Source organism: Malurus melanocephalus, unplaced genomic scaffold (genome assembly GCF_030028575.1).
Source record: "Malurus melanocephalus ecotype Western Australia unplaced genomic scaffold, MMel_1.1 scaffold_44, whole genome shotgun sequence".
Classification (NCBI taxonomy): domain Eukaryota; kingdom Metazoa; phylum Chordata; class Aves; order Passeriformes; family Maluridae; genus Malurus; species Malurus melanocephalus.
The window spans coordinates 1352525-1379512 of NW_026623276.1; the positions used below are offsets into that span (position 1 = coordinate 1352525).

The following is a 26988-nucleotide window of genomic DNA, read 5'->3' on the forward strand; positions in this document are numbered from 1 at the left end:
AGAAGTCCACAGCCAAACATTGCAACATAGGTTGGACACACATCCAGGGGTGGGAACAAGACAATCCTTTTCTACAGACTGTCTCTAGGGTCTGGTCCTGTTTTTCAATTGGCAAAAAGTGGTTACAAAACATTTTACACTGACAGCAAAACCTCACTGCCGTTAAGGACAAGGTTGGCTTGGGCCTTTCAAGGCGAGGGGCCTCTGCAGGTTCCTGCTGCAAACACAGACGTTCACAGCATTCAAAATTGTACATATTTAAATGAATGATGGTTTCTSCCTATGATCAAAACTTTTATCCAGTGTAGCAGAGGATCAGACTGTTGAAAAAGATTTAAGACCCRTCTGCAGCTGTCTCTAGTCATTATTGGAACATTGGATCTTTTTCTGATGTTTTAAACAAAGAAAAAGGGAGAAAGAATTTGTTTATTAAAACTGAACTTTGTATGCAGGTTACTAAACGACAGATTTTGCAGCTCTAACAGTCAATGATGAGCAGATCAAATTTACTTGCCATCACCATCATGTACATGAATGGAGATTTAAAAGAGCAACAATGTTGTGTTCTGAGGGTGGAAATCCAATGGCTTGATGTCCAGTAGTACCAAATAGCTAGCAACTCCCACAGAAGTCTACTGCTTCTTTGCCTATAYGAATGAATCCTATTTAATCATCTTTATTTTCCATTCTAGAAAAATTTATACCAGCAGACTTAACCTGAATTTTAGGAAGGAAAAAAAAATKTTATGAAGTGACATCCAGTATTTCATCTTCAAAGAGTTTCAGATCCTTTGGCAAAAATAATGTGATTGCTCTTTCTTTCATACCAAAAATTCTAGTTTTCTTTCTTCTTTTGAGAAGATACATTTACTACTCACAAATCTTTCTTAATCYTTTACTAAATATTTATAGTATATATAGAAGATGGTTGTTTTTTAAAAAGTAAGCTGACTTTTTAAAGGAAATAACACAGATGAAAACTCTAGATGTTATGGATTCTGAGATGGTATTTATTCTTCAGCTAAGTGAAAATTYGAAAAGCATTTGACTACTTCTGTATTTCTCTGTGTAGTTGCTTTGTCAAAGTGTTCCAAGAGCAATAACTGGCACTGCCTAAAACCTGAGGAATGCTCTCACAAATTTTCTCCTTTCCCAGGAATCAGGAGAACTGGAAAGAGTGGAGGGAGATATGGAGTTAGTGTCCATGCAAAATATGGCAAATACATTCCAAAGACAGAGCAGACTTAAAAGCAATAGCTGCAATTTTGAAACATCTGGAAACTGAGAACAAAAGAATGAGGCAACAATTATTAAACTTTCTGATTCCCTAACTGTATTATAACTGTATTACAAAAAATACATTTTAATGCAGAACACTGAAATGCTTTGTGCTTTTCCAACCCAGGAAAATGAACCCAAATTTATTCCCATTTCTTGCCCTCCTGTCTCCCTCTGAAGATGGCATATTTTTCATTATTATTTTTACATACCATCTCTGCAAATGTAGGAGAGTTTTTCAACAAAGGAAAGGCTCACATKTGAAGTGGTGGTGTGGAAAATGTTCTGTATCATCAGGTCCTTGACATATCACATGGATGTGTCAGCATGTCTTTATAAGGATCTGGAACAGTCAGTCTTGGCAACAGAGCTAAGCAGCAAACTCTTTGACCCCAAATTCCTCTATTTTGATAATGCTATCATGCATTTGACATAGGGTGACTATTACCCTCTTACATACAGGAAACCTTTGTAAGAGAAACTGAGTAACTCTTATTAAAATCTAGTTTGAAGTGATAAGCTGGAATCTGAATAAACCATGCTAATTCCAGATAAATCTATTTGCCAAAATTCTAACAAAAGCATCCATGTTCAGCTCTTTCTCCAAGCCTGGCAGAGACCCCTCCAGATCCTCAGAGAATGCAAGAGAGTTCAAAAGTTCACTTGTTATTTGCASTTCAACACATTTGGTTAAAATAATGTTTCCAATCTTTCTTAACACCAGAAGTGGTATATAGTACAATTGTAAGAGAAGAGAAAGTAGAGCAGTTCAGGGGAAAAATTCAACACAAATATTTTAAATGCATTTATGGCATTTAAAAATCAGTGTATCAATATATAAGGAGAAAATATTCTCCAGAATACCTGACATTTTGTATGTAAAGCTTATGAAATACATCTGTGTATACCCAAGCCTGCTTATTTTTCTAAAAARTACTTACACTTAAAAAACATTAACAAAAAAAATCTCTTGGGCCTGCATAGCCTAGAACACACACGTTCCCACGCTGAGATACAGTGGGTGAGTGATTGAGTAACTGGGGATTAGATGGCTCTGGGAGCCACAAAATACCTCACAAGGATGATACAAAATCTAAAAAATTCAGAGCATTTTATTTCTCACAGGAAAAATAGTTAATTTTACCACCAAACCTTTTTTTAATGTTAACTCTGTTCCTGTGACCTTTCAGCAGCCCAGGGAAGTTACCTGGTCACAATGGTGAGGAAAAGTGGCACATAAAATCTTTTGAAAAATGGTATTTGGCATAAGTTCCAAAAAGATTTTGCAATGTATTTTCGCTGGAATTCACTAGAATCTGTGCCTACCTGTCAGCATGGAAACAGAATAGGCTTTAGGAATTGTACTGGCATAAATCTGCCATAAACCTTTCATGTTATGTTATGTTTGTTATTTCACGTGTCCATCTCTCAGGTCAGCTTTCATGCTACTCCTTGCATACTTACCTGGTATTCTGTTTATCCAAACTCCAGTTGYTTCTGTTTTTCTGCTCCTCTTCTGGTGCCATCAGCATCCAATTGCAGKGAACTCTTATCACACTTCTGAGTCTCCTGGGGGCTCTCGAAGTTGTGTGTGAGTGTATGTCCATGGCTGGTTCATCTCAAACCCCAAGATGCTTCAGTCTTGGAAGCATCCAACAACAGAGGCTTAACAAACTCTCAGGTCTTCTTTTGGGAGATGTGAAATTTCAGATCAAATTTCAACGCCAGTCATGTCAGACTCCTTACGCACTACCACTTTCACACTTCCCCTTTTCCTACCACACACTCCCTTCAGACTTTCCTGAGGACTCTGGTTTATCTTCGAAATATCTTGGCACATGAGGGTGGTAAAGATTAGTAGGGTACAGAGACTCTACCAGCATYACAAGCTTATTCCAGTACCAATTGAGAGGAAAAAGTAAAGGCCATTTTGGCTTTGAGCAGCATAAGTACAGCACTCTGCCAGCACTCCAGCTGGCCTCCAAATGTTTGTGTCCAGAGAAAGGAAGATGAGAATGGTCAGATCTTGTACAGGTCAGATGCTCTCACCATGCTTTCACCATGCTGCTGCCGCAGTTTGACTCAACCAACCTTGTATGCCTTAGGTCAGTTCAGGTGAGGATGATGCGAGATGATAAAGACAGACCTCTGTAAGCCATTTATCTGCCAAAGTTACCACTGGCAACAGAAGCAAGCTCAATTTCAGCCTGTGAGGCCTCTCACGGTGACCCAGCCCTCACTTTGCTTCCATTTCAGCAGTTCTGCTTTGACTTCCATCACTGCTGAGCTAGCTCTGGTATGCATTACCAAAACTACTTTCATGACTGTTTCTGCCAAAAGTTCTTAATATTAAGAGGACTTCTAACTATCCCTTCTTACTTTTCACAGGACATCCTCTGTCCTAGAATTGCCCCAGGACTCTGCTGAAGACTCTTGAGCAACTTGTAGAATGGCCTCTTCCATTGTTTCAGAAGAATTCTTTTCACTGAATTCCTCAGGCTGTCATGAATCTTCCTCTTGCTGAACCAGCTCTTCCAGTCTGAGCRGAGCTGGACCTTTGATCTGTATCTTCTGAATGGGTTTAGGTTGATATTATACCTGCACAGGAGCAGGTAAGTGCTAAGAGACTCCRAGTTACAAAGATAGGCTCTTGAAAGTAACAAGACAAGAGCATGACAATATACCTTTCCTTTTCTTATAAGGCAGCCTTCAACTACTGATTTTATGACACTGCCATTTCATTTCTCTACTATATTTTGTTTTTAAGAACATGCTAAAAAGCAGGAGATGTATTTAATATGAAACATTYGTTTTCACTAGCTTTTTACTGGGGAAAGTTAACTCAGATTTTTGGRAACATTCCCATTTTCCATTAAACAAAGTAGCAGCAACTTTTAATACAAAAGCTGTTTTTTATTCAGCAACTTTTTAACCTACCAACTTTTTTCTTGTCAAAAATGATCAATGAGAGGTTGTTGCAGTTAGTTAGTTGGTCCACCATTATTCCAAACTTCTAAGTACAGTGGGAGAATATAAAGTAATTTTTCTGATCTAGAAATTAGGCTCAAATGCATTGATTTATTTGTTACATGATATGGTTTAATTGATTTGCTAAGGTTACTGGATGAGGGATAGAGGGAATGAATAATAGGAAATGAGAGCTCACTAAATATCATTCAAGTAACTAGAAAGTAACATTAATTTGCTAAAAAGGGTGAATATGATATAGTTTAGGCAAGGATTCTTGTTATTCCTATGTAAGACTGTAAAACAGATAGTTCCACTGTTGTACCATTTCAATTTTGCAAATTGAAGTAAGGTCTATGTGGCCTATTTCTCTTGCAAAGTCCACGTGTGCTTGATGGTGTCCATAGAAAGAGGACCTAAATAGTCATAAAAAGCTAGGCTACTGTAAAATAATTACCCATAAATTATGAGTGGGGATTTCTTTAGACCTCTCATAAATAGTGAATCCTATCAAAACTAGCGAGAGTTGTAAGAATCCATTAACACATAAATTCCATGAATTTTACAATATATATTTCCAAATTAAGAAACTATTTTTTTAAAAATACTCTATTAACTGAAAATTTTCCGTAGTTTTATATGTAGGCTGGTTTAAAACAAAATTGCATTCAATTAGTTCACATACACCCTGTTTTTAAGTCCATTTTTTTTGCTAGAGCTGAGGCTGCTCTGCTCTTGGAACCATTTTAGAGCAGAGAAGACATGCCACAAAGGCAGAGATAGGGGATGTGAGCAGCTCAAATACATCCAGTCAGCACAGTAGCTCTCTTGGAATTTTAATGCATTTCCACAGTCACAGTGGGTGTAGAAGAGACTTTTTATGGAAATATAGGATAAGAGGAATTCCATGTGCACATCTACATACACAATTTGGTGTGCATACACATGCACATACACATGTCTGTACTTCTTATGAGCCTGAAATGATGCCTGCTGCTGAAGCCTGGGGAGATGATCTGGCGTGGCAGGAATGTCAAAATCACTGGATACACCCTATCCAGCAACAGGCAGAAARAGAGAGAAACAGCTGCTTTTTACCGATACACTTACTGCTACCATCAGTAAAACATGTTCTAGTTCCTAGATAATAAGCAAAYTGACTTTTTAAGAATATTAAAGCTAATTTGGTGATCCTGCATTCTGGCAAATGAAAAGGAATTTACTGCAGATCTGATCTGTGATGTTTGTCTATCCTTGCTGTGTGATCATGAAATGCAACTTTAATAGGCTTTGTTTCATAAATACTAAAAAACCCTAAACCAAAAAACTTGGGAACAGAATTTATTGATAGAAAATGTTGGTGCATGGAGGTAGATGACATTTCAATGACAGGTCCTTACTTAATGTTTTATTAAAAATATCCACAAAATGACACTACCACAACTCCAGCGATGTAATTACAGAAGCCTTTAAGAACAGCTGATAGCTCTGCTGCTATCACATAAAAAAAAAAAACCCCAAACAACCCACCTCACTCTCTTCCCAYTGTGACCAGCTGAAGTATGAACCATGCACCAGTGGTGACTGCAAAWCTCTGTAAAGGCTTAAGCTGATATGGAGCTCCGAATAGCAATATAAAGCTAACAATCAAATATGCACCTACTCTGGAAGCTTCAGGTGGAAACTTCCACTAATTGTTATTACCTAATTCTCACAAGGTGTCTCAAKGGACATTTGGAATGTGTTTTTTTGTCCAGGCTACTGATCCAGCACTATCACAGCAACATCTAACAGTAGTTTTGGGCATCCCTTGCAGCTCTGTCCTCTTCTTGCTCCCCTGAGCATCATCCTTTCTTCCTCCCTGCTCTTTCCCTGAACTGGAGCTCTGGCTGACAAGGGGACTTTGGCCCTGGAGAAGGCAGAGAAACTCCCAGATGAGATACACAGGGCTAGAGAAGCACTGGTGATACTGGGACTGTAGAGATGTACAGTCAGTGGCATGATACAGATGGTGGGGCTGTAACACCACAAGCATGCTTTGGCAAGGAAGGACTTGTCATCCCACCTACATCACGGGGTTACATGCAGTGTCCCCACTCACCTGACAGGCACTTTCTGCATCCCTGGGTGTGAGCTGAAAACCAGGCCCTGACCAGAACCGAAGGCACTTCCTCCCAGTTTTCCTGCAAGAATTTCTATCAGCCTCTCRTGAAATCAGCAAGGACAACATAGAGCGATGGCTGAGGTCCCTGCTCTGTTYTGTTACAGAGTAACAAGTGGTAAAGGAAAAAACTGACACCTTCAGAGCTCAAATTTGATGTCATTACCAAATCAGTTGCCCTCAACAACTTTGCAAAACAGTAATTTGCACTGTAATAACCTGCTATCACTCTGCTGGAAAATCCTGAAAACTCCCTGGTGAAATTTCATGAAATCTCTGATAGCTATTGCACAACATTGGAAACCATCCTTAATTTTCTGTTTGCCTCTTCCAGCAGGGAGATACTTCACATGATGCTGGTAGTGCCTACTCCGACTACTGAAGGCAAGAGATGAATTCTGAAAGGAAACATTTCTGATATAATACATATTTAATCAAACAAGATTCAAGGTTATCTAGAGGTAGGCAGGTGTCTGAATTAAAATAAATATGTTTAAAAGAAGTGCTATCAAGTAACTTGGTGGGGTGAGACAAATTATTATGTGGAAAACCTTCTTTATGGCTGCCTGGTTCAAGTCTTGATGTCTAAAAAACAGGAAAAAGGGCTGAAGGAGGACAAGTTTAGCTTCTTGCTGATGTTACATAGTTATACTTGAATATCTTTATTTTCTTTAAGAATAAGATGATTTGAGGCTTAGCCTATCTTTAAGACATGAAGCTTTGGAGAATCTTACACCACAGATTGCACTGCTTTATTTCTCCTTAATTTGATGAAGAAATTTCATTCAACTGTCACAGAGATGTGCACCAATGATCAGCATTCTGAAACTTCTAGCAGGTAAGTTTAAAGCCCTTTTTCAGAAAAGAAGTATTGCATATTGCTGAGAGTACAAAGCAACAAGGCAGTGTGTTATGTGTGAACCAACATGTCCACACCCCTGAACACTGTCTCCTATTTTCTTTATTTACATGGTTTCAACTAATATTTTATACTTTCTTGAGCTTAGCTTCCTACTCTTGCCTTGGTTTTTTTTTTTTTCCTTCAATCATGTCAGTTTTCACCTGCTTGCTCTGACCTTAGCTGAAATTTTAATCAGGCCTGGTTGTTTTGTGCCCTGCTCATCACTGAAATCTTTGTGATAGTGATCACTAAAGATGACCTTTGACTGTCTTCTCCAAGACAGCCTGGAATACTTTTTAGATTAAACACTCATTTCTTGACACAATCTATTCAATACAAGTGATTGATTGGCAGTGCTTTGTACTGAAGCCGTTTTATTGAAAAGATTTTTCTTTCATAAATAAAAAAGAATATATTTTAAATTTTCCACACACGAACATAAAAAACTCTGAAAGCTTTTAGAAATGAAAATTAACTATACAAAAATTGGGCTATCAATGTTAAATACTTAAATCTTTTGTAACTACTAACTGAAATACATTTATATCTTCTATCAGTATAAAAATCTTCAGAGTAATGGTAATACAATGTGAATATTTCCTTTAGCTGAATGTATTCACATTTTAAATACATCACTTTTCTCAGCAGATCTGATCAGTCTATGCCTTTCTTTTTCGTGAAGTTCCATTAAGTTCTGAAGAGGCCATCTGAAGCAYTTGCTGTTGTTGCTGCTTCACAGGATAGGTGATATATTCTTCTGAGCTAAACAAAACATAACAGTGGCTTATAAACAAAGCTTTTCTTTGATATATAAATATAAATTTTATATATATTTCACAGAGCTCCCACTAGTATAAACAATATAAACCCCATATTTGTACACAGCTTCTTATTGTTGTATTTATTTTGTTAAAATGAAGAATAGCATCAGGCTAATATTAGATAGTTTAAATACATAACTTCAGTTCTAGATGTAAATAAAATTGAAATACTAACAAATACAAAAAATAAAAGAGACATAGTAATACAGTGCACATTTGCTATGAGAGTCACAGAACACTACTGGGTAAGATTTAAATAATCTCAAAAACACCACCATAGTTCAGCAAAGACAATGATGTAGTCATAAGGAGAGACATGAAAAATGGCAAAGTCAGTTTCATGGCACTTTAAAGATCCAAATTTACAAYACAGATTTCCCAAATTTTTCTGTGTGTATGTGTTCAAATGCTTATTWGGCACAGAGGGAATGAGAACAGATACCTGAGTAAAGAGATAACTGTGTTAAACATTTTACCAAGCAGTTCAGCTCAGTTACTTAGAAAAACCAATGAATGAATGATTCTATTCTCTAAGAATAGTTCTGCGTTCATCTCTCCAGTACCTGAATGCAGACTTTAAAAGAGTTTACAGACCAACCCACCTCAAATAATTCTGGGGTGTAAGTGTGGAACACACCAGAAAATACAGGGAATGTGATGCACGAATCTGCCAATCAATCAGTTCATAGAGAGCAACAGAATTAGAATTAGTAAACAAATCTATATGAGGCTTAAATAGCAGCAAAAACCTCAAGGAAACGAAAAATTATCTTGAAATACAGTGTTGTGGATTAAGGTTTCTCCAGACACACAGTTTTATGCAAACTCTATTAATTGTTGCTTATTGGAGACAAATATGAATTAAAAATATGCAGAATAAACTAGTTTTTGTTTTGAATTCAAATTATGAGAAAATAATGACTAGATTCAGAAAATACWTACTTATACAATTTTTTCACAGTTTCTCTTCGCATTCTTTTGGGAGGAATGGGAGTGTCAGACATATCCAACATCATAGGCTGAAGTAATGATTCAGCGCCTTTATCTGATAAAGCAGGAGTCATACCTATGAAAAGGTTGCAAGTAAGAACAAATTAAACCTACTGGTTATAAATGGGCCTGATAAAAATAAAGTTAAACCTTTGAAGTATGACTTTAGAAATATCATAAATTTTATGGTTACCTTATATCTGAAACAGAGTTCAAAGATGACAGTTAAACTATTTGCTTTATTTATAACTGTCACAGAGTAAATGTTGATTTTTAAAATACATTTTGAAATATCATAAATTCTTTGATATTGACATAAAAACATTTGTAACTCAGACAATCCTTGCAGACTTAGGGGTGTTTCTTTTTATAGCACAATGTTTTGATTGTGTTTCCTTAGCAAAAGCAATTCAGCTCTTTTCTACAAAGTCATTTCAAAAAGCATGCCAATGTTCTGTAGCACAGGGCCAGCCACATTGTTATATAATCTCTTATTAGTGAGATCATAGTTTCATGTTCACAAGACACTGACCACATTTTTATTAGCTGATCACAATATAGGGCAGTGTTGCTCTAGGCAATATCCACAGCATCATACTGCTACATACAGTTTTTCTATTCTTTCCTTAAAATATGACATCTCTAAGCTATTAATTAATGTTAACAATCTTCATTCATAGTTTGAAATTCTTAGTTTGTAACAGCAGAATACATCTGGTTGCAGTTAAATGTTCTCCTCCTTTAAGACACCAAAATTATAATACAATAACCTACCCAATTTTTGTTTTATTAGCTTGAGGCTTTTCTCTTGTTCAACAAGTTCCTTTTTTTTCTTTTGCATTTCTGGAGTGTTCAGTGACTGCAAATGTAAATCAAGGTCCTTATTCACTTCATCAAGCTTAACCACTGCTGCCCGGTATTGCTGAAGAAGATCTAATTGAGGAATAAAATGATAAGCCACAAAGCAATAAATAAAAGGCCATTTTGATTTAGAATGCTACYAAATACAACTGAGGCAATGTATAAATCCACAAGAAATATATTTCAAAAGCACTACTTAAAAAAAACCATCCACACTTATAGTGAATTGGTGGCTGTTCTTAAAATGACTGTAAAAAAATCACATCCAGTATTTTGATTCCTCTTTTCTTTTTGAGTCTGTATCTTAGATGACAGCAAAGTACCACTAAACTTTGAAAATTATGGGGGAAACTGGCATCAYTTTACACATCTTGCTGCCTGTGGGCTCCAAGTGGAATTCTGTATTTCTGATGACATTAAGTGCTTGTAGCATGTTGTGTTTTCAGTGCTACAAAGCAGAAGCTTGTATTACTGACTTGAACTGTATTCCACCTTGTGGACCAAGAGAACATTTACAGTTTCACTTTGTCCAACTATACAAACTAATCAAGTAGACTTAGATAATCAAGGGTATGTTTTGTTGACAATCCTTCTTCCTTTTTAAACATGTTTTTAAACAGGACAGTGCCCTTGTCCAGGCACTGAAGAAATATGTCAAGTCATAAAGGAAGGGCTCATTCATTTAACTTTGAGTATGAGGTATCTTCAGTCATTAACTGAACACTAAATTTGACTTTAAGTTTGCCATGGTGAAAGTCCATGGTGGGGTGAAAGCTCTCACATAGAGAGCTGTGGCAGACTAATGGAAGGCATTGCAAATTCTTAGTACACCTTATTTTATAAGTACCTTGTCTGTRTAGTAAGAGATTAAGGAACTTTTATGCTACAAACATTGAAAAAGAGCATGTCAGAACTAATGGGCTAAGCATGAAATTAAGTTCAAAACAAGCACCTGTGTAATGAGACGCAATCCTTTAAATGGTATTTTACTATGATTTACATTTAAATGTCTAGTATCTAAGTGAAATTAAACTATGCCCTTTTCTTCTACCGTGATTGCTCCTATGTACTAAATTATAGRAAAATTCAATTTAATTTGTATTGGGTAATAACTGAGTCCAAAASTGAAAACACGCTGATAGACAAATACAGAGTGCTAACCCAGTGTATTTTAGTCTGTGACTGACATGCTTACTGTGTTTTTCCTATATGCAATATATTTTTACTAAAATGACGAGGAAAGATCTTTTTAGTCCTTATTTTTTTCCTTACTCAATTGGTCAGTGTTGAGTAGTTTGCTCATATATATGCCTACTCCAATAGATATGTGTATTCTCTCCCCACACCRCTCCATTGCACTATCACAGATAAACTGTCATGGATAAACTTCATGTCCTTTCYTTTGAAAATTAAGTACTTAGAAGCAAGATTGTTCTTAAATAAGACTTTTCAGTGTTTCATCAATCAGACAGGTCAGCTTTTACAGGTCAGAAACTGCATCTTCTAACTTAATTTATAATGTTTATTCTGAAACTAAGAATCCAAGCACATAATGAAACAGAAGTAATCCCACAGGAAACAGGGTAGCTTATGAGATATTCTCTTTTGCGAACAGGAATTTTTCTAGTAGAAAGACCTGAAACTTGTTTTACAATGATACTGGAATTCATTCAGCTCAAGCTTCTCATGCCTGCTGTTTGAATGATTTCATGCCTCCTGTCTGAATGATTATTACTGCTTATACTCCTTCTTTCATAAGACTTAGGAAAAGGGGATTATTATTATTATTATTATTATTATCATTATTATCATTATTATCATTATTATCATTATTATTTCAGGAAATTTAATAGCTTTAAGCTTTTAAGTAAAGGCAAATTCATAAACAGAACATTGCACAGGTCCTCTTTCTTAACATAACTTAATGGTAAATTGGAGTTTTCTCGTCTTTATTACTTAAGAGAATAAAAAATATCGGCAAGCAATATAATTTTTTAAGTTTTGTAATCTTATGACTTCATTAACCCACCTATCTGTCCAGAAAAAGTAGAGTAAAGTTTTGGCATTGGTGCTCCAAATACCATTCCTCTGAGTTTGTCCATTGGAGGAGCTTTATTCTGCAGGCCTCCAAATTTTCCATTGCTGCGAATCCGGTCTCCTTCCCTAGTTAGCAAGGTAGGGCAATGTGTAATTTTCACAACCTATATAAATATAAAAAGTGATAAATTAGTAACTCCACAGAAAATCTAAGTAATGACATTGTGAAGATTTGTATTTTTCAACTGCAATGCAGCATGTTTCCTAATGAAAATGTATTTAATRACATTACACATCACAACTTTGCTTTCAAGCAACAGAATGCATATATTAAAATTAAGCACTACTATCAATAATTATGAAGACTAGCTTTTCTGGGTTTGTGTTCTCACATTTTACCAGAACCGTGAGGGCAGAATTTTAGATCTATACCTGGAACAAGTTAATGACCAACGTAAACAAAGAAACAATGGCAATCAGTACAGTTCTACATTCTTATGCTGAATCATTATTTTGATTCTAGCTTAGTCATATGCTGAAAGGGAAAGTGCCCAATGTCAGGACTTCCTCAAAGACTGCTGCCGGCTAAAATGTGTACCATKAAACCTAAATAAAATAGATCTAGATAAACCAGATCTATCAAACAGGTCCAGTGACATTCACATCAAGTTTTAAGTCAAGTGGACCTGAAATTTCATCACATGCCTTAGACACCTGTGTTTTATTATGCAAAGTTACTAGGAAAGTACAGAAGAACTTGCATTTAACACTAACAGCAAAACTGAAAATGCTTATCTTTAGAAACATGGTCCCAAATGCATTGTGGAAGCATTCACATTTGTTGAATGGAGATAATTTTGTCAGTGCCAGTAATAGAGATTGCATTCATTGCTAAGTGCTTTGAGACCCACAGAGAGTAAACAGACTTACAGCTAATGCAGCATTAAACTTGGTGATTATTCTAAGTTTGTAATGTATTAAATATGTAGCTACACAATAGAACTATATTACAAAATATAGAGAATAATTGAAACATACCTCTTTTCTGTAGTGGTTGGCAGCATCCAAGTTATCTATAATGATAGTGTCACCCAGGAGCATACCAAACACTGAAAAATATAAATTTTTGAACTATGAAATTTCTCCAGAGCAAAATAACTTGAGTTTTGAAAAATGAATTTGGAGGCATCATTATTACATCTTTTATTATAAGCACAAGGGAAATAGCATGTAAATAATTTTTGATCCAACAGAATTCTAATCTGAGGTTGAAATTGATATTCAGTCTTCTGCTTTCATCAGAAAATTCATAAAGGAAAAAACTACTACGTTTAATTGCATTTTGACATAATTGACTATTTTTCAATAAAATGCTCTCTTAATACTTTACACTTATGAAGACACACATAATAAAATCCCAATTTTCATGAAATCATACAAATGATAACTTTTAAAAAAATCTTCCTGGAATGTTAAATTTTGTTCTCAGCTTCTTAATGTTTCTTCATATTCAATGGCTTATCAAAGAAACAAATATTCACAGGCCAATGATCTAATTGAGCTTAAGACTCTCCTGCTGATGAAAGACTGTTCCACACAAAGTCTAACAATGTAGTCATGCATGAGATATGTCAAGCAATGTGGTTTTCCAATTCCCCCAAGGGACATGAAGAATTTATAGTTAAAAGTCTGACAATATCTAACTTTCTAAAATGCACAGGACTAAAAATTCATCTTCACTAACAGTATAGAGAAATACTTCAATAGTGGGAATTCGTGAAATAAAATGTAAAAGCTACTGATGTAACTACAGATTCAAACTCTCTGTATAAAGGAGCAAGTGTAYTTAATTAAAAAAATGAAAGTGTAAGAAAATGTAGGGATTGCTGTTGTTAAAAAAGGGAGGATGATAGTTCCCTAAGCTGAAATCTACATAAAAATTGAAAGCTTTCTTACAACTATTAAACTATTTAAGCGTAACAGACATACTGATGTACAGTTCAGTCTGTGTGTACTTAAATCTATGCATTACCCATTTTTGAGAGGAACAGAACTGGAAAAACAGCCGAACAAAGGGAGTAACTTCTGMAACATGAGATTATAAAAATCAATCTGATGATTGCTAGTTTCTGCTTTAAAGAGCTTGGAAATAAGATAACGCTGCCAGGAATTTAAAAAAAAAATACCTCTAGTACATTTGAGTAGAGAAAATGAAAGCAAGAGAATGAGCAGAAGAAAGTTGTCATTGTTCAAGTTTTCACAACTTTTGTTTACAGGTAATTAATGCTAATGTCCTCCTGTTTTCATCAGCAGAACTCAGGAGCAATGTACGCTGGTATTGGCAAACGTATCAATGAAGATTATTGAATGTATTATAATTTGTGATTTTCTGTATTTCGTTTTTTAAAAGAAAGAAGTTATTAATGATTTCTTTCATATCATTTACCTGTTTGACAATGYTCGATATTATCGGGAAATGTTAACAGATCTCTGGCAAATACAGGATTTCCAACAGGTCTGAAGAAAGTTTTTCCATTTCTTAAGTGAGGTAAAGGTCTAGGTAAAGAAAGGGGAGAGTGAGAGAAGAACAGAAAAAAGCAATTTGTCCTCATTCCAATTAGAAATCTCCAAATTAATTGAATGCATCTTAATGTTTCCACATTAGGTGGTAAACAATCTCACCCTTATCCGAAATGCCAGTTAAGATGTTTTAGTGAAACACTGATTTGTAATGAGACATTATTTCCAACAAATTCACACTACTAATTTTATGGACAAGTTTTAATGCACCATATTATAAAAACTAAGATTTTGAACCTTATAAATACATCTATAMATCAGATCTTTCTTACAGAGCATTCTTATTATATTAGCAGTCAGCAGTCATGCTCATAAACAAGTTATTTTCAGGAACAGAAATAGTTCTACTTTATCTTTCAGGTAACTGAAATAGCAAAATGAATTTCTATTACTATAAATTATTTTAGGAATGTACCCTGAAACAGGATTTTAAAAAGTTATAATCCGATTAGAAGTACTAGAACTTAAAAGAAAATAAAATGGTAAAAAAAAATTCCTGTTCTAGAAAACATRTAGACATGAAGAAAAAGAAAGTAAATTGTCATTTTCAGTATGAACACCTTAATAAACAAAGAACAATTAACAGCAGTTAAAAGACATAAAGCTAAGATTTCAGCTAACATTTCAAGTGACATTACTATTGCTATAATAATAAACCCAGAAACTTTATACTTCAACTCTTTAAACAGAAGTTTAAAGTTCTAAAGTTTAAAAACCAAATCAGACAAAATAAAAAAGCGCTGAGGAAGTATGTAACATAAATGCAGAACTTTCATTGTTTTTTCTTTACCTGGTCCAATCTGGGAGTGTTTTCTTGTAAATAGAATCAAGGGGTAACACTTGTTGTCGACCTTGAGTTTCATCAAAGATAGAACGAGCGGCTTCTGTGGTCAGTGTGACTACACAGTCCATGTCACTTGCCAAGTGCCAAGAGATAACTTTTGCTGCTTCGTTATCCTCGATTTGAGCTAAATGTGCAATCTGTACCACAGAAGTTACAAGTCAAAACAGAAACAAAGACCACCTCCCCTTTTCATAGTAATCACAATAATCCTGCAACTTCAGACAGACATTTAATTATCCTGTTGATGGCTCTGTTAGAGGAGCTGATCATCTGATTTGACAAAGCTATCCTTTTTTAAACACTCTTCAAAATACTTGCATATTCAGTTGAATAATTTTTCATAATTACAGCTTTCTGAAACCAACAAAACTCATTAGAAGGTTCCCTGAGAGAAAACTCACCTTGCCTAGAATATCCTGGCTGCCTTTTGGATAGTTTGGAAGGGTACAAGTTCTCCTTGGCTGTTTCATTACTCCTTCTTGTTCCAACATCTTTTTTTTTAGAAGAGAATCCACATACTGAAGCTGAGAATGAAAATTTAAAATCAGCAAGCATATACCACTGGACTGAGTAGCAGAACTAGTTATCTTACCTGTTATCAATTAATTTTCTAACAATTAACATTTAATAAACTGAAACAGACTTTTAATATGTAGGGGACCACTATGCTTAGAGAAGAGCGAAGGTGAAGCTCACTGCAATTGTGACTGAACCTTTTAATTACTCCTTTTATTTTTTTAACTTTTTGAATAATTAAAGGAGCATTTCACAAAGAACTATCAGTGCTTGATTAGAACAAAAGTGAAGAAAGTTTAAAACAGCAGGAAGAGACAATCRTAATTGTACAAAAGGAAAACATTTTGGAAGGGGACTATGTCCAGGCTTGAAAAATTTAGCCAGCAGAGGGAACTTCAGTTTCATGACTGCAATTTAACGCTACTGATTTGTGATTCATGACTAACTTGGTTTTATTTGATCTAAAGATAATTGTTTACATTATGTAAACAATTGTGATTTCTGCCCCAAATATTAGTAGTTTGAAAACCTCTGAAGATTCTTTAAAACATGATGGGATCTTTACAGGAATTTAGCAATGGGATATATAACCCTGAATATTTGAACACTTGTTTTTATGTTAACTTTTGTGGTAACATATGCAATTCTCTGATTCTCTGAAGTGTTTTCCTTTGGTCTACTTTTGCCAGAATACATCTAGTGTATATGGATCAGCCTGCAAAACACAATACAAAATTTAGCAGAACTAGTAACACTGGTAACCTTARCAGAAACGCAAAAACAAGATCAGGATATGAAAGAGAAGGTTTCTGTTATTTCTGTAGCAGTTTCCTAAGAAATTCTCACACTAAGAGAACAATTAAAAAAAAACCTCAAAGTTTGACATTGATCCACAAATTTTCCTACAGTTTAAATTTTCAGAGTTTGGTTAACAGATGTGATTCAACAATATTATATATTGGTATCAATTTGAAAGATGTTAAATGGAGTTTAGTAAGAAATAAGACGTACTACGTTCGTCTGTGGTAATTCAATTTGGTGCTTTTTCAGTTCATTCTTCAGGAGAGCTTSTTTTGTTTCAGCTTCTTTAACCTGACCTGAATCAAATAAAATCAAAAGTGAGTAAGGAAATATTAGAAAGCAGTGGAACACTCACGGAATTTCTTACAATTTTTCAGAATTATCCCAGCTGCAACTGATCCAATCTACTTCTTAATTTCACCATAGAATATCAGAATTTTCCACAAGGATCTTGTGATTTGTCCAGTTTCTAAGCAATTTCAGCAGATGTCACTCCTTCGGCTTCAAGAGGCAAAGGGGCTTAGACCCTGTATTTGTCTGAGAAAGGCAGCTTGTTTTAGTTTTCATGATCAATTATCTTTCTAAATGGTTCTCYAACAGGCCAAATGGCAAAACAGAAGAGAAAAGTGGTAGCTGGCACTACTTTCTTTTGTCTGTTATATGGGACACTACTTTATGGACACGTTCCTCAAGCTTTCATATCTGAACTGATGTCAAAAATAAATAAGTAATCAGGTGAATTGCTTTCTACTCTCTATTCAAAACATGTTTMTATTTGAAAACCTAATTTAAACATAAAGTATAATGCTGTATTCTAACTTACTCTATACAAGTGTGAAACAAAACTTTCATGCCATTCATTCTAGAATTCAGGACTTTCCATTCAAAATGGAAATATGCAGTATTAAAATTACAAAACCAGCATTTTCTAATGACAGTCTGCTTTATTTACACTTACTAATTACTTAAAATAAAAATTCAAAATGCAATTATTATAAAACCCCTACAACAGGTAGGAGTTTTCAAACAAAAAACATGCAAAGAAAACATTGCCTTTTTTCTCCCATTCCCATAAACCAGGGCCCTCACACTACTCTCCAGTTTAATAAAACCTCATAAAAGATTGCATTTGCTGAAGAACATAAACAATGAATAGCTACACAACACTTTGAATAATGTACACAAACATGAGGGGGAAAAGTAACATTTTTAACAAACTTAATCTTATGTTTTCAAAGAGGATTATCTATAGTTCATTGTCCTCAAACTGTTTTAGGCAACTGTTGAATTTCCAGATTTATGAGCATGCAAAGATGGGAGTAAAAGGCAATCATGGATAAAAAAGAATCAGATCACCAACTTCCATGTTTCATTCCTCCTTTTCTTAATTCTGACATAAAACATTCTACCTCAAATCAASACCTTTTATAGGTAGGTACAACCAAATATTAGATGCTTCCCTGTAACATACACACCCCTTTATCTCCCCTCTAATTACTGGCTCTCATGATTTCAATACCAATTTTTTCTCCTTCTCTACATTGTCAAAATTATTATAGGAAAAAAAATTTAATTCCCAGAAAAATTATTTACATATTTGATTGAACTTACATTGAATTTCAGCTGTAAGCTGATTAGTAGTATCAAACAGTTTTCTGTAAAGATCTATGGATTTAGATAAYTGGTCTTTCTCCTTTGTCAGTGTTGCCATCAGCTGCTGCTTCTTGGAATCTACAGAAATAAGAATGTATACTTTTGGAAGAAAATACAACAACATAATTGGCATAAGCACTAGCAAAAATCTATTAAGCAATTACACACTTCTGAAAATGTATTATGTATCTAAAAATAGTGGATTCTGTGGGAAAGCAAGTATTTTAGAGCAATAGAAACATACCATTGTAAAACATAAATGAGAGACAGTATGGTTCCAAAGGTTTTTTCAGAGCTGGCAGATGTGGCTCAAACACAAGAATATATTCAGTGCTATCTCTTCCAGGACTGTCTTCAGCCAACACTAAATTCTATTAAAACAAACAAACAAGTTTATGCCCATGCTTGAGGTTACATACAAAATAAACATTCTTTGGATACTAAATCTTTTAAATTACTTAATACATGTATCTACACAGTATCACTACAGTTTTAAGTATTGGCTTGGAAATGCCTATTATAACTATTAAACAACAGTAAAATACAAAGATATAGCAGTAGCTATTTAATTATTTAAGAATTAAGATATTAAGATTTTACCTGTTTAAAAAGTCTTATTGYTTTTGGCAATATATTTTATTTCAGAGACACAGGCTCAGAAAAAATATCCTCTGCACTGTCTCATACACAAGATTTCCTTGGGTGTACTTCATTCAGTATGTGAAATGCAAACACATCATTAAAAAGAAAGACCCAATGCACAAATGCAGAGAAGGAAAAACAAACTATTCCCAGTGCTTAGTTAAAGTTACTGCTGTTACCATGGAAGTAGACAGCAGATCCCAAATGAATTAATAATATATGTCCAAACAGAATTATAAACATTTAACTTCTTATCAATTCCTTACTGAAAACACAAACGAAATCCTTTGTCTTTCTTTATAAGCATGAAAAATATTATAAAACCATAAGGGTGAACAAAAATAAAATTAGTATAGGTAATATCTAAATGCACTGTTACTTTGGGAAAGGTATCATGCATAAAATGAATAATGCTTATAATAAAACTCATACTGTTTCCACCTTTAACATGTAGAAATTGCTACTCAACTGGCCAAATCAAGAGAGAGGTGGTTGCAGCCTAAAAGAAGAGATAGATATATAACCTTCAAAGATAGTCTTCATGGCTTTCAAAAATATTGCAGCTACATATTTATCAGGAGAAGTTTGTAGTGGAAATATATTTTCCTTAGAAAATATATGCTAACAAAAACCTGAACATTTTTCTTCATTAAACAAGTTTGGTATTCCTGAACTTGTGAGTAAGAGTAAACATGTCAGATTATCACTTTCATTATATTCATGCCAATTGCACACAGTTGTGACAATAAACAAGATGGAACAATTTCATAATACCTGAACACTAGTATGCCCCTTCCCCTCCCTGTTACAAGTCATATGAAAAGTACAGTKCATCACAACCAATGATCTTTTCCACATGGATTTTGTGAGTTGTCTCAAGTCAGTGAACTTAGTATAAACCAGATCCCTGAAAACTGCCTGAAGAGGGGAAGAGATACTGGGTTCACTGAAATACAGCTAATTCCTATGGCTAACTGGGAAACACAAGTTACTGTGAAAAGCAGCAGGATCTCTTTAGATCACAGTAATGAGAAGGAAGTAGCATGTGAGATCCCCCATCTCCCACCAAACCACAAAAAAACACAGAGAAAGAAAAAAAACATCTGCTTACAAAAAAACAGTCAAAACAAGCCAGACAAACACAAATGAGAAAATCCCCAAAATCCTAGCACACTCCCCCCGCACCATTACATAGGTTGTTAGCTTTGTCACTGAAGTAAGATTGGAGAATTTAGGTCACAATTATGCAACAGCAGGTTACTACTATATGGAGATAAAAGAAAAAAATGCTATTTCTGCATAAGTGAAGAGTCTTAGAAATTATCCAGTAATTTTATCTGAACTGTCAAAGGTCATTATATGGGGTTATTATAACATCCATATAAAGGTATTCAATTTACAYCTTATTACACAGGTGTAAATGCAAGATTTGCAGAGTGATTTGTTAGACCAGTGGTTACAGCTGACCCTTTAACTATACTTTTGCACCTTTTCTTAAACCCATCTGCCTGACAAAAATGTGTTCACAAACCAGTTAATTTATTACTCCTGAAACGTGGTAGGGAAATCAGAGAAATGCAAGAGTGTACCATAAACCAAYCCATATATTTATTTTACTTAATACCTCTGTTCAGTCCCTGCATTTTATTTTTCTAGCTTGTTTTTTCATACATATTTTGTCACCTTTCTATATGGATTAGAGTAGACCAGAGTTTAGCAGATTAGCAACGTTTGTCCATGTTAACTAGATGTTTCTGTCCTTGAGTATTACTGACAGAGAATTATTTATGCTGTGTCATTCAGTTTCATATACATTGCTGCATATAAACAGTCAATGTACTGAATAAAACATATTATGAAGAAGTTTGTTATGTAGGATCAGTAGATTTTAGAATTCAACTGGGGTCTTATAGTGGTGATTTCCAAGATGTATTTGGAGAATTTTTATTTATTGCTATGCAGTGTCTGCCTCCACATGGCACACACTGATGCTGGTCTGAAATAAAGCTCAGCTAGAAAAGGTGGCTGAAAAAATGTCTTAAAAAAGCTGGTTCCTCCTTTAATACACCTTTTAACTGTTTCAAGACTTCTGTAGACATCAGACAAGGAAAATACGTGACAAGCAAATGAAGTAGGGATATAATTTTGCTCTGCCATTCTTATATAATAATTCAAGTTGCAAACAAAAATCAGTATATAACTGTTTCACCAAAGAACTACTGTTGACTGAAGTTCTATGTAGGTTTTTAAGAAAGAGACTGTGACCCTTCCACTAWGAAGAAATGCCACGTTCAGCTGAATAGTTATTTGGTGTCTTTTGAACAGATCTCGGTTTTGTGTATGTGCACATTTTACATTGTGTCTCTGTATTATATTTTCTAACAATTGTGACAGATGGAACCTACAGGTTTAAAAAATTCAATCTTTATTTGTCAAAGAAAAAGTGACTGCAGTGATGTGACCATAATATGCAGTACTTTTAGAGTATGCATGATGTCAGAGATTCAAACCAAAATAAGTAAAGCATTTTTAACAGCCAGCTGCACTAATGAGCGAAATAATGCATAAAGAGAAATGGTAGTTTTATCTTCTTCAAATGAGGGTAGGATGTCTTTCTGCAAAGCATATATAGGTCCACTTAGCTTGACAAAATGTAAAGAGAGACTGGAAAAATTTAATTATAAATATACAAAAAGGYCAGTCTAAATGATCTTACGATATTACAGCCTGAGAGTGTTATATATAAAAATACTGGTAATATTAATTAAACTGGTAAATTGGTTAAGTGCTATTCACATGTGAAATTGCAATGAAGAAAGTATTTTCCTGTATTTCCCTGAGTGTCCTGGTCCTAAATGAAATTATCTGTACACACCCCTCATTTAGCAAGGATAAACAGTTTAAAGAATATCCATCCTTAGGTTTTCTGAAGATCAGCAAACAAACAGAGAAAAAATAATTTATCACATTATCTCCAAGGAAAAGCTACAATATAAACTAAATCTCCACAGAACACAATGATAACTTTGAAACTGCAGGAAAATAAGYCTCATTAGATCCACTGTTCACATTAGATCCATTAGAGCTGTGTATTTCAGTCACACTTACAATTTCAGCTGATCCATTCTCCAATGGAAACTCTAGTGTACTGACTTTCCCCTGAAACTGCGGGATCTCTGTATCTTCTTCACTGGGGCTTTTAATTTTTGCTACTACTCTGCCAACTAAATCAAGTCCAGTGTGGTTGTTGTATTCATCCTGTAAGTAAAAAAGACAATAAAGTTAGTTTGGTTCATGAACTGAAGTAAGTAATCCATTTCTGCACTGCCCTGGATTTATATGGCAAAGTGCTGGCAGCGGGGCTCACTGCGAGGAAAGGCTTTACACAGCCAGTTCTCCAACTGACTGACTGCAGGGACAGCTGAGCCCCTTGGCCAAAATGGTATTTCTTTATATTTAAGAATGAGCAAAAATGCACAGGCAGGTGAGAAGGGGGGGGGGGGGAAGAGAAAACAGCAGAAGGTGAGACACGAACAGGAGGAAGAGGTGCCTCAGAAATTCCCCTATAGCTCACAGGGAAACTAAAGTGGAGCAGGTACTTCCCTGCAGCACATAAAGGACCACAGTGGAGCAGAGACCCAAATGGAAGCCCATAGAGGACCAACCCCAWGCTAAACAAGGAGGATAATTCCTGAAGGGCTGCAACCTGTGGCAAGGGATCACACTTGAGCAGTTCATGAAGGACTGCAGCCCATGAAGGGACCCACACTAGAACATGGAAACTGTGAGCAAAAAGAACKGAAAGAGCTGAGGAGCTGTTATGGTGTGACTGTGACCCACATTCCCCATCCTCCTGCCTCTCTTGGGGAAGGGTACAAGTGTCTGGAGCAAAGCTGAGCCTAGGAAAGGGTGAAGTAGAAGGTGTTGCTTTAGTGTTTTGGTCTTTGTTTCTTACTACACAAATATTTTTAATTGGTGATTTAATTAAATTAATTTTCCACAAGCTGAGTCTGCTCTGCTATTGTGGTAACTGGTAAGTGATTTCCTTGTGTCCTTGGGAACACTCAAAAGTTCAAGAAATTTTATTTTTTGTAATATAACATTTTGAAGAGAAATGATCTCCAGGAAGAAAAAAACATAAGAGAAATGTCTCTTGAATGTGTAAGTGCTTTTTCCCATTAGAATCTATTCTTGAAACAATTCTTTTCTGTGGCAACAACACACAGATTTCAATTGAGAAACCTGACAGCAAGGACCAAACATTTCCATGTTGATCATCTGTACATAAATAAAACAAGATGGACCTTTCATATGCTGCAAAATCACAGCTTTTTTTACAATATTTTTTTWAATGAAGTTAATCCACAAAGAAACAGCAGCAATGCCTTGCAGCAAAATTCAACATAGTTTCAACAGTTTTACATGTTTCYCTAATTATGATTTTGTATGGAAGTATAGTTACCATTAAATGGAGGTATAAATCMTTGACCAGTGTACGGCTTGTAAGAGCTCGGACATTGGAAACTGCTGGAGTAGCTGGTAGAGAATCAGGTAACAAGCGTACAGGGTCATTAGGCACAACTTCAACTATAATCTAGCAGAAAAAGGAGGAAGAATAAAATAAAGACAGATATAATAAACAGCAAATCACCTGCACACTTAGGTTGTTCAAAACACACTGAAACAACTGTATGTGAAAGTTATGGACAATTCTGAAATAAATTAGCACAACCATGAAACAGTTCTGTTAATTTGTAAATTATGCAGCTCTGTTATTCCATCAAATTGTTGTTTATAAAAGTGAATAAAATCTATTTTAATAATCAACRTTTTGAAATCAGTAATTATCAAAAATAAAAATATAATTTTTTGCAAAACTTGCAAGTGCAAGTATTAGCATTCTAAATCTACAAAGTATTACAGCTTTTTTCCCAGATGATTCTGTATTACATGTTCTTGGCTACATGCAATTAATTAAAGATGCAAACCTGTTCACTGTTGAGCATATTTGACTTATCCATTGCAAAGGTAAACTGGATAATGTAGGTGCCCACTCTCTCTGGAACCACTTTATCTCTAARAAAAACAAAAATAAAACTCAAGCAAACATGAGTGAATATCTAAGACACAAGTATGGTAAGATGCAAACAATTCAAACTCTGAGTAGTCCTCCAAACTAGCTAGAAAGCCCAATTAAGGCATAATTCTCCTTCAGCAAGAAGGCTATCAAAGTTTGTCAAGAATTAAAATAAGGCTTTTGGAAACTTGAATGAGGAAAGTCTCTTCCAAGAGTTTGTCTCTTCTAGCTGACAGGAAGTCTGTCATAGCCCTGTTGTTCAGAAATCTGCAAGTCTACATCATTTAACTTTCCATTCATAATTTTCRTAAAGCTACTGGAACAAAGCATAGACATCTTTAGATCTGCAATAACAGCAATTTTTCTCCAAAATTAATAAAATTTACATAAAATCTGAGTAACTAATTCCTTCCTTAGTCAGATTGTACCAAGCTGGGTTACTTGGACCACTGGCCAAGGCTGAGTACAGTGAGAGAAAAAAAGATCTTTCATTCTACCTTACAGCATTCCAGAGTGTGCACTACAGGCAAAGAACCCCTACCATCAAAGCACAAAGAAAAGCCCAGCCACCTAAGGCTCTGCTGCTATGACTTTACTCAGCAAGGAAGGCCAACCTCTGCAGGGYTCAGGAAGGGATAGCAATGACTTAGGAATGCTTAGAAACTTTTGAGGAGAGGCAAATAGCCAAGATTCAGATATTTCTCCACAGATGACATGTGGCACTCTTGAATTGATTAATGAGATTGTTGTTTTCAACATACAGCATTTCAACTGTATTGTCAAYACCAATAAGAAATTTGTTTTTTCTCATTTTGTTTGGGAAGAAGAAACACGCAAGATTCCCTGGAATGCTTAACTTACAAAAAACAAAATCCTAAAGCTGTAGTATTTCTAGACTAGGCCATGATTTTTCCTTTTTGATATTTCATATACAGAAATAACAATTCCATCTTCTTTTCTGCATTTTATCTAGCTTAAGACTGACAGTACTATCTGCCTTGTCAGCAYACATTAAAACACTGCTTAGTAAATAATCAGCTAAGGATATGACGGCTGAACAGACACAGATTTAGCAAAAGAAGAAATGAAACAATTGCTACCAAAGTTGAAAGACTGCATAACAGCATCCATGTTACTGACTGATCATAAAGAGATGAAAACCATCTGAGAGTGCCAAGAACAGGAAAATCTGAGAGAAACCAGGTGTTAGTGATGCCACAGACACTGGCAGCAACAGGTAAAACATACTTTTCTACAAGGGCTGCTGATGGGCAGTGTCCACCATACTTGGAAATTTTTGAGTAAGGCTAGAAGTTTCAATTCTAGCAAACCACAGGTACCAATGTCAATAAAAGCTCACTCCTAGTAGGCAARAGTTTGAATCAACATAACTATTTAGCCAATCCCATAGGTTATCTAGCAGAAATAGATGTAGAAGGAATGTGGAAGCCAGGCAYCACTTATGATGAGCTCTAGCTCTGCCACCAGTCATCTAAGAGACTATMTCTGAATAAGCAGCCCAAGGATAGATTACTAAACTGACACACCCAAGGTCATGGCTSAGGATTGATGAACAGCCTCAAAAGGCATTAAATAAAGACTTAAGTCTGCTTTGTCCAGCCTGCGGTTCTACAGCAAYTGAAACAATATTGAAAAGAATTACTGAATGTCACTATACAAGTGACAAGCTCATGACATAGTCCYCTCATTGCTAGCATTTCTCATAATATATTCTAATATATTATCTTAGACTCTTCTCTACTGTCAGATTATACAAATGACAGAAGTATCTAGTAAAGAATTCAATCATCTCATTGCATTTTGCTAGTATCTTTAACCTTTTCTGTATCATACTARTTCTATGACAGACTATTATTATCAAAACAAAACTCTTCTTGCTATTTCAAACTATGTATTTTGTATAGTAAATTCTATCAGTAATTATAAAATAAATGCTGCTATACCTGAAGTAGAAGAAGCCATCTTCCTTGTCATCCTTCACTTTACTACAGCTAAACGTATTAACCTGTACAGAAAGACACAAAAACTTTAATATAATATACTGAAAGTAAAGTACTTAATTTGTAATATGCTACCAAAACTTAATGATTTGCAGTACTGATAGCCCACAGTAAGTCAATGAGACTAGCTATTTTTAGACATTAGTTTCATGTTCTTAATTCTGACAGTCTTCTTCACAAAATTCAGTCCGGCTACTTCTGATACCCTCCTTGCTATGCCTTAGCTTTGGCAGAAGAGCAACATCTTTGKCATTACTGTAGGACTGATGTTTGASCAGTCTGACAACTTGTAAGAGGACAGACACTGATAAACACCTATCAGTGATCTGCAATATTTGTTATTTAAAATCTAGAACAGGATACAGATCTAAGTCACTTGAAGGAAATAGTTTGTCCTATGCTGGCATTTTGTTACCCATTCTGAAAATGCATTTTGATGACTTACATCAATTGGTGTCCTAACCCGGCTGCTCTGTGCTTCCCACATTTTCATAGAAATCCGTGCTGGATTAATATTTTTAATAATGGTGTCATCTTCAGAAAGAACACTAACCATAAAATCTGTAGGATCAAAGACAACATGTTTTGAAGATTATTTTTAGTCAGAATTAAAAAGCTCAAACTTCATGCATTTCTTTTCTCTTAAGTATGAGGGAGACACAAAGATTTACAGAAACCAAGCATTCCAAAAAAGGCCAAAACAACAAACAATTTCAAACCAGATATGAAACACCTTCTCTCCTTAGACCCGTAATCTGACCAATTAACAATCCTCAGCAAAAAAAACAAGCCTATTTTATACAATGACAGCTTTAAAAAAATCCCAAAATTTCAAGCC

General features: G+C 35.1%; 1 protein-coding gene across 3 annotated transcripts in view; it reads right to left on the reverse strand.

Annotated features, from left to right (window-relative positions):
• Positions 1–6791: 6791 nt before the first annotated feature.
• The window catches only part of SMCHD1 (structural maintenance of chromosomes flexible hinge domain containing 1), a 71457-nt gene continuing 51260 nt past the window's right edge, over positions 6792–26988 (reverse strand). The window contains exons 33-48 of one of the 3 annotated variants that reach the window (XM_057364906.1): positions 26596–26711; positions 26094–26155; positions 24041–24128; positions 23515–23646; positions 22161–22310; positions 18655–18781; positions 18369–18488; positions 16968–17053; positions 15842–15964; positions 15387–15577; positions 14463–14572; positions 13055–13125; positions 12009–12180; positions 9893–10051; positions 9071–9194; positions 6792–8069 (exon numbers count right to left, since the gene is read on the reverse strand). In XM_057364906.1, the coding sequence (XP_057220889.1) occupies positions 7967–8069; positions 9071–9194; positions 9893–10051; positions 12009–12180; positions 13055–13125; positions 14463–14572; positions 15387–15577; positions 15842–15964; positions 16968–17053; positions 18369–18488; positions 18655–18781; positions 22161–22310; positions 23515–23646; positions 24041–24128; positions 26094–26155; positions 26596–26711 (1934 nt within the window). In that variant the 3' untranslated portion in view covers positions 6792–7966. The other 2 variants (XM_057364908.1, XM_057364907.1) reach the window with 2 other exon arrangements.